This window comes from Tiliqua scincoides, chromosome 4 (genome assembly GCF_035046505.1).
Source record: "Tiliqua scincoides isolate rTilSci1 chromosome 4, rTilSci1.hap2, whole genome shotgun sequence".
NCBI lineage: Eukaryota > Metazoa > Chordata > Lepidosauria > Squamata > Scincidae > Tiliqua > Tiliqua scincoides.
The window spans coordinates 6,172,884-6,180,371 of record NC_089824.1 but is presented as its reverse complement, the minus strand read 5'-3'; the positions used below and the strand labels follow the sequence as shown (position 1 = coordinate 6,180,371).

The 7,488-nt window shown below is 50.7% G+C and overlaps 1 protein-coding gene across 1 annotated transcript in view; it reads left to right on the top strand.

Annotated features, from left to right (window-relative positions):
* The first annotated feature begins 1,748 nt into the window (after positions 1-1,748).
* Positions 1,749-7,488, top strand: part of DENND3 (DENN domain containing 3) — a 35,173-nt gene continuing 29,433 nt past the window's right edge. Inside the window, exons 1-2 of the mRNA XM_066625802.1 lie at positions 1,749-1,906; positions 2,929-3,109. Of these exons, the coding sequence (XP_066481899.1) occupies positions 3,026-3,109 (84 nt within the window). The 5' untranslated portion in view covers positions 1,749-1,906; positions 2,929-3,025. The remainder of the gene's footprint in view (positions 1,907-2,928; positions 3,110-7,488) is intronic.

Genomic DNA, 7,488 nt, shown 5'->3' with positions numbered 1-7,488 from the left:
TAAGGTAATTTAATGCAGAATGCAATGAAACAAACTGCATAGGAATATCTGTATTCTATCAAAAGTTATGGCCAGTGAACCAGAAAATGAAAACTCCATTGCCTTATGGAACAAAAAGTGGATTTTCTTAAATCAGAACTGACCTATCAGACTGATTGTTCTGAGCCAGCAACATATTATTATGTTATTGACATGTTGCAATGACATGCTATCATAATACAGCATGAAACTAATAAGGTCTTAATATGAGTCAGCTCTCATTTCCATGTATCATAATACAGTTACCCCTGCTAACTGGGTAAAAGGCACTTTTCCAAGTGGTGCCCCTCTTATATTTAGCAAGGGGAGAATAACCATCCCTCTTCACACCAGCACAGTGTCTCAAACCTATCAGGGGCACACTTTTTTACTTATTTACTTAATTAATTTGATTTTGTCTGGGGGAGGGGCGGCTACAAATCTGATGCCAGGTAGCAGATAGATGCCTTAGCTATGCCACTGACTGGAGGGAGGCAGCAGAGCAAGCAGGTGGCAAGCTGCTGTGGGGAGAAGGTAGGTTTCTCCCAATTTTCACCTTTAAAAAAGCCCGGGTGTGACATCACTTCCGGTTGTGACATCACTCCTGGGGCAACATTTTGAGCTTGGCACCGGGCTACAGGATCATTAGCTATGCCACAGCAACAAGTCTCTTCTGTGGCTGATGTTTCGTAACACCACAAGTGTTATTTCTGTCCAGGTCAACTCTCAATCAAGGAACTCGGTGCTGGCAAGAGGAAGGCACAGTTCCTCATCTTCCTTGAGGGGGTGGCACTCACGAGGACAGAAAGCTGCTCTTTCAACACCCAAAGCTATTCAGGGTGAACAAAAAACTGGTAATCTCTTCAAATTGGGCCTGTTCTCCAAGTAGCAGCTTCACAAACGGGCAGAAACGATGTCACTGCAGTGGCGCCCGGGGCAGTGATGTCACATGGCTTTGTGATGTCACTGCAGTGGCACCCGGGGCAGCGATGTCACATGGGATTGTGATGTCACTGCAGTGGTGCCGGGGGCAGTGCTGTCACATGGCATTGTGATGTCACTGCAGAGACGCCCGGGGCAGTGATGTGACATGACGCTGTGATGTCACTTCTGGGTTCTTCCTGAGGTGCTGGCGGCTTCGTGCCCCCCATTCCTTCTCCTGTGGAAGCTCCCCTTTTGGGGAGCCTCCACTGGAGAAGGAATGGAGGGGTGCGAAGCTGCCAGCACCTCAGGGAGAACCCAGAAGTGACTGCCTTGCACCCCCTGGCACTGCACCCGGGGCAGGTGCCCCTCAGGCTCCACCGCAGCTACGCCTCTGTCCCCCCATCCAGGAGGAGCCCTCACAGCAGTGGGTCTACTCTGAGTCAGCCAGTGGGTGGGGCAAGAGCAGGCAGGGCTGGGTCAGTCACTGTTCCTCAGGCCAGTGCCAGCCTCCCCTCAGCCTTCACTGCTGTTGCCCCCCTTTGCAGATAGGCCCCGCCCCAACTGCTTCAGGGCCCGTGGCTCCCATTGGCCACGGCTCTCGAGGGTGGGGCGAGAGGGGAGAGTAAAGGGAGGGCGGCAGCCAATGGGCAAGCAGAGGCGGCAGTGCGCGGTGCCGGTGTGAAGGGAGGGCAGCGACCAATCAGCAGGGGGAAGGCTTCTGAGGGGCTGCGCGAGCGGAGCGGGGCTTCTGAGGGCCTCTGCATAACGGTGGGGGAGGGCGAGAGTCGAGGGCGGGGCAAGCGGCGGCCAATGGGCAGCGCGGAGGCTGCGGCCGACGTTGGCAGCCTGCTGACTCCCTCGTCGGCGGTTGGCGGGCAGGGGTAGGAGGCGCCGGGCGGGGCGCCTTCCCTGCCCCCCCCCGAGCGCAGTGAGGCGAGGTGGCTGCCGGCGCCCGTCAGGTGAGGTGAGTAGCGACCGACTGACCGCCCCGCCGACCCCTGCCGCACCTGCGCTCAGGCCGTGCGGGCGAGAGCGGCGGTCGGTGGCGCGCGGGGCTGGCGGGGGGGCCCTCCCCGGGGCGGGCGGCTGGCTGGCTGGCTGGCTGGCTGCCCGCCTCGTGTGCCTGTGGGAGGAGCGGGGCACTCAGATACCCCCCGTCCCTTCCCCTCCCCTTCTCTCTGGGAGCCCCTCGGGGCCCGTCCGGGCGGGGGAGACTCCACTGAAGAAGGGAAGGCGAGCGCATGCCTGTAACGAGTATCATGTATGTGTGCGCAGATATATACACGTTACATATATACACACACTGTGTGTGTATATATATGGTGTGTGTATATGCAGTGTGTGTATATATATGTAACGTATATATGTGCATTTACATGTATATACCTAGTTTGTGTGCATGTGTGTATTTGTATGTAGTGTATGTATATATATCTGTGTCCACACATATTTATTTATTTATTGTTTATTTAATTGATCTATACTCTGCCTTTCTCCCCAAAGAGCCCCAAGGTCTATATATATCTTGTGTGTGTGTGTATACAGTGTGCATTTGCATGTGTGTATCTATCAGGGGCGTGCAGTGGGTGGGGAGGTGGGTGAGGCAGAGCCCCCCCACCAGAGTCCTTTCAAAGCATCACAGCTGTGTGAGGTGAGGCAGAGCCTCCCCACTGGAGCCCTTCAAAAAGCGCCACTACCGTTAAGCAAAGCACCTGGGTTGAGTGTGCGTGAGCACCTCACAAGGCGGCAGTGTTGCTTTTTGAAGGGCTCCATTGGGGAGGCTCTGCCTCAACACCCACCACACCTCCCTTATATATCTTTGGTCTCCTGATGACATTTCCTACCCAATCGGGGTGAGGAAAATCTGTCTTTGGAGACTGTCTTAGGAAACTCACCCCCCATTACTCTTGGGGGGGGGGAGAAGACACTGGAATGTGGGTGACACTGATGCCAGCTGTCTTTAACATCACGTTCTCTGGTTTTTAGGAGTGATGACTGGAGTGGATCTTGAGTCCCCTGGGTAGGCTGGTTTGTACTGGAAGGAGTGGGGGGGGGCTTGGTCCCCTTCGTCGGTGCCCCTGCTATGGAAGACCTGCTGCCTTCCGCTGTGTTGGAGATCTGCGTCCTGGTCGGCGTTTCTAGGGACAGAGTGCAAGAAGCTTACCAGGTAAAAACTCAGCAGCCATCTGCTTTTTTGAGAGGGTCTCTGGACAGTTGTTTGCTGCACTTGGACTGGCACAAGGTGGCAGGGCAAAACATTGGAACAGGTTTTGTCCTTTCAGGCATGGATTTTGTTTAAACCAGTGCAGCCACATTTTTCTGCTACCCAGCTATGCAAAGATGCATTTACAAACTGGTATGCCCACCCTGAGGCTGAAAATCAAAGCCAGGCTCTCTTCCACAGATTCCCTTGTAAATGTTTAAATGAATTACAGGCACTTAGAATTATCTTGACTGGCTCACTAATTTAACTTCCTCCTCGGTTTTTTTTTGGCTCAGAGTGTTTGGTTGCAAATTTCAGTGTTGTGTAGTGTCAGCTTTGTAAAGGTTTTTTGCCTTGTGCAAGGTGAGATAATTCTTGCACAAAGTACTTTGCAAACAAATAAGCCTCTGGATGGGAGCATTCTGAAATGGAGAGGTGCTGTGGTGCTGAAAGTTGGCATGTCATCAACTTGTGATGCATCACTGGTATGCTCTGATATGCAGCAGTATCTTAGTCATCAAACCTCCATAAAGCTTAATTGCTGCATTTTCCTGTTGAGTTGCAACTTCTTTTTCTTGTTTGTCCCCCAGGGTTTCTGGATAGGGATTAGTCTAGCATTATGGCTCACTTATTGAACATGAATCTTTGTATTGATAGTTATTCTAGGCTTATTGTACAATCCTTGAGTGAATCTGCAGCTCCTTTGCAGGGGCTTTTGAACTGGGGGAATTACAGTACAGTAATGACTATTTTCTCCTGTTTCTTAAGAAGCAAAAATAAAATGAGGATTCATGCTGTTTGACCCCAGTGTACAATGTCAAACTCAGATAGCCATGGGTCATACCCTTCTCCTTAAAAACAGTTTTGTATGCTTTAGAGTGGGCTTTTGTAGCATACCAGCTCCATTTGCTGAGTGTTACTGGTTATATGTATATACGAGTGCCTGCATGTTGTGTTGAGAGGGCCGGACAGGATTGGGATTCTGTTGGTGTACCGCCCGCCCTGCTGACCAACAGTCTCCCTGCCTGAGCTGACTGGGTTGATCTCGGGGGTAGCAGTGGAGTCCCCCCTCCTACTTGTGCTGGGGAACTTCAATGTTCGTGCCGAGGCCCCTGCAGCAGGTGCAACTCAGGATTTCATGGCCTCCATGACAACCATAGGCGTGTCCCAGAAGATCCTGGCCCCAGCACATACAGCAGGGCATGTGCTGGACTGCTGATTATAGCTGGGCAAGGGGGTAGCGATCTGGATGTAGATTAAGATCACTCCGTTGTCATGGACAGATCACTTCCTGGTAAGATTTAGGCTTGTTGCGACTTCTTACCTTCACATTCTATGGTCCGCCCCCGGAGGCTAATGGATCCTGAGGGTTTCCTGAGGGCTCTGGGGGATTTTTCCACTGCCAAGACTGGCGTCTTGTCTGAGGCCCTGGTTGACCTCTGGAATGGGGAAATGACCAGGGCAGTGGATGAGATTGCTCTGCCACGTCACAGACTTGGAGCGGCTCCTTGGTTCACCGAGGAGCTGCGAATGATGAAGCGGCAGGGCAGGCATCTAGAGCAATGGTGGCAGAAAACCTGTGATGAATCTGATCGGACATGGAGTAGAGCTCACTACAGAGCCTATTCCGTGGCGGTGGTAGCAGCGAAGAGATTTTTCTTCTCTGATATCATTGCGTCTGCTGAGAACCATCCGACAGAAGTGTTCCGTGTGGGTCAAGGCCACCTCCATCAGGCCCCTCCAGTAGACCAGGAGGAACATGCAGTCAGCCATTGTGACGTGTTTGCACAACATTTCGCAGATAAAATCAATCATATTCGACATGACTTGGATGCCACATTGACAATGTCTGGCGATGTCCCCTTGGCAACTGCTTGTCCGGTGTTGTGGGATTCTTTTCAGCTTGTACAGCCTGAGGATGTGGACAGACTCCTTTGGAGTGTGAGGCCATCTGCCTGTCTGCTTGGCTTGGTTGATGAGCTGCCTGGGGTGGGCTGGCTGAGTGGAGGGTGGTCAATTCTTCTTTGATGGAGGGGACGCTGCTGCTTGCTTTGAAGCGGCTGGTGGTTCAGCCGCTCGTGAAGAGACCCTCCCTGGATTCCACTGTATTAGACAACTACCGGCCAACATCCCGTTTCTGGCCAAGGTGATTGAGCGCATGGTGGCGTCTCAACTCTAGAGGGTCTTGGATGAAGCGGATTATCTGGATCCTTTTCAATCTGGTTTCAGGCTGGGTTTTGGGACAGAAACCACTTGGTTGCCTTGGTGGATGACCTACGCTGCGGACTGGACAGGGGGAGTGCGTCCCTGTTGGTCCTGCTGGACCTCTCAGCGGCTTTCAATACCATCGACCATGGTATTCTTCTGGGCCGATTGACCAGGTTGGGAGTTGGAGGCACTGTTTTGCGGTGGTTCCACTCCTACTTGGTGGATCGGTCCCAGATGGTGGTGCTGGGGGATGCCTGTTTGTCACCCTGGCCCTTGAGGTGTGGGGTGCCACAGGGTTCAGTTCTGTCCCCCTTGCTATTTAACATCTATATGAAACCACTGGGAGAGGTCATCTGGGAATTTGGAGTGGGGTGCCATCAATATGGCTGATGACACCCAGCTCTATCTCTCCTTTCCTCCAGATTCCAGGTTGAGGTTCTGGAGCGCTGACTGGAGGCAGTGAGGATCTGAATGAGGGCTAACAAGCTGAAATTAAATCCGGATTAGACAGAGGCTCTCCTGGTTCGGAAATCCTCAGTACAGGTGCTGGAGTATCAGCTTGTGCTGTATGGTGTTGCGCTCCCCCTGAAGGAGCAGGTCTGCCCCTTGGGGGTCCACCTGGACTTGCAGCTGCTCCTGGGTTCCTAGGTGATGGCTGTGGCTAGGGGGGCCTTTGCTCAGCTTCGGCTGGTGTGCCAGCTGCAGCTGTACTTGGATCGTGCAGACCTGGCCACGGTGATCCATGCCACGGTGACATCAAGGTTAGATTATTGTAACGCGCTCTATGTGGGGCTGCCCTTGAAGACGGTTCGGAAACTGCAACTAGTGTAGAATGCGGCGCCCCATGTAGTTACTGGAGGTAGGTGGTTTGACTCTGTCAGTTTGCTTCTCCAGTGGCTGCACTGGCTGCCTATTTGTTTCCAGGCCCAATTCAAGGTGCTGGTTTTGACCTTTAAAGTTATATACTGCTCTGGGCCAGGGTCTCTTAGAGATCGCCTACTGCCATACAATCCTGCTCGTCCTCTTAGGTCATCAGAGAAGGCCTTTTTAAAAGTACTGCTGCCTAGGGAGGTACATGGGGTGGTGGCAAGAAATAGGGCCTTCTCAGTAGTGGCACCAATGCTATGGAATTCCTTCCCCCTTGACTCTTGAAACTTTCTGGTGAGGCCTGAAGACTCTTCTGTTTAGACAAGCCTTCTGAGTTCCTGGCCTTTTAAACATCATTTTTAACATCTTTTAATACCATTTTAAGAGCTGGTTATAGGCCTGGATCCTTTTATAAACTGCTGCTCTATACTCTTTTACACTTTTGTCTGACTACTGTTTTTTAAGATGTGTTGCAAATATGTTTTTATCTGTTTTTAAATTTGTTTTTAACCTTTGTTGTGAGCCGCCTTGAGTCCCTCTGGGGAGAAAGGTGGGGTAAAAATAAAGTAGTAGTAGTAGTAGTAGTAGTAGTAGTAGTAGTAGTAGTAGTAGTAGTAGTAGTAGTAGTAGTAGTAGTAGTAGTAGTTGTTGTTGTTGTTGTTGTTGTTAAATAATAACAATAATAATAAATCTATTTGATTAAGCTTTACTTTGTGTCCCTCCAACTAAGTTCAGGCATTTTCTGTCAACCTGCTTTTACTTTTTTCTATCCCCCTCTTTCCCCTTTTGTTACACTCACTGTCTTTTGGATTTTGAATAAGATTTTTTTTTTCCTGCTGCATAGTACATGTTCACAGGCAATTCAGTGTATTTCCTGCATGGTTGAGATGCCACTGTGGCTTTGATTTTTGGAGTGCTCTCCTTGGAGGAGAGTTTTCCCATATGGGTCCCTTCTACCTGGTCTCCGTAGCCCAGGATGGTGATAGTGGATTAAAAACTACCAGTTCCCTCCCCCATATAGCTGCAAACCAGTGAAATGTGTGCTAACCACTAGGCACTATTCCTCTTGGGCATCTCTGGGTCCCTTATCCTAACTATTTTGTTGGTACAACAAGGTAGTTCAGGGACAGTGGGTTCTTACTTGCCAGGCTGATCATCCTTTCAAAAACAGTATTGAATTTCAGGTTAACAAAATTTCTCTGTCTATTCAGTCTTCATTGTGATATAGTTGGAACTCAGTATCTGTGGAGGATCTGTTTCCAGACTCC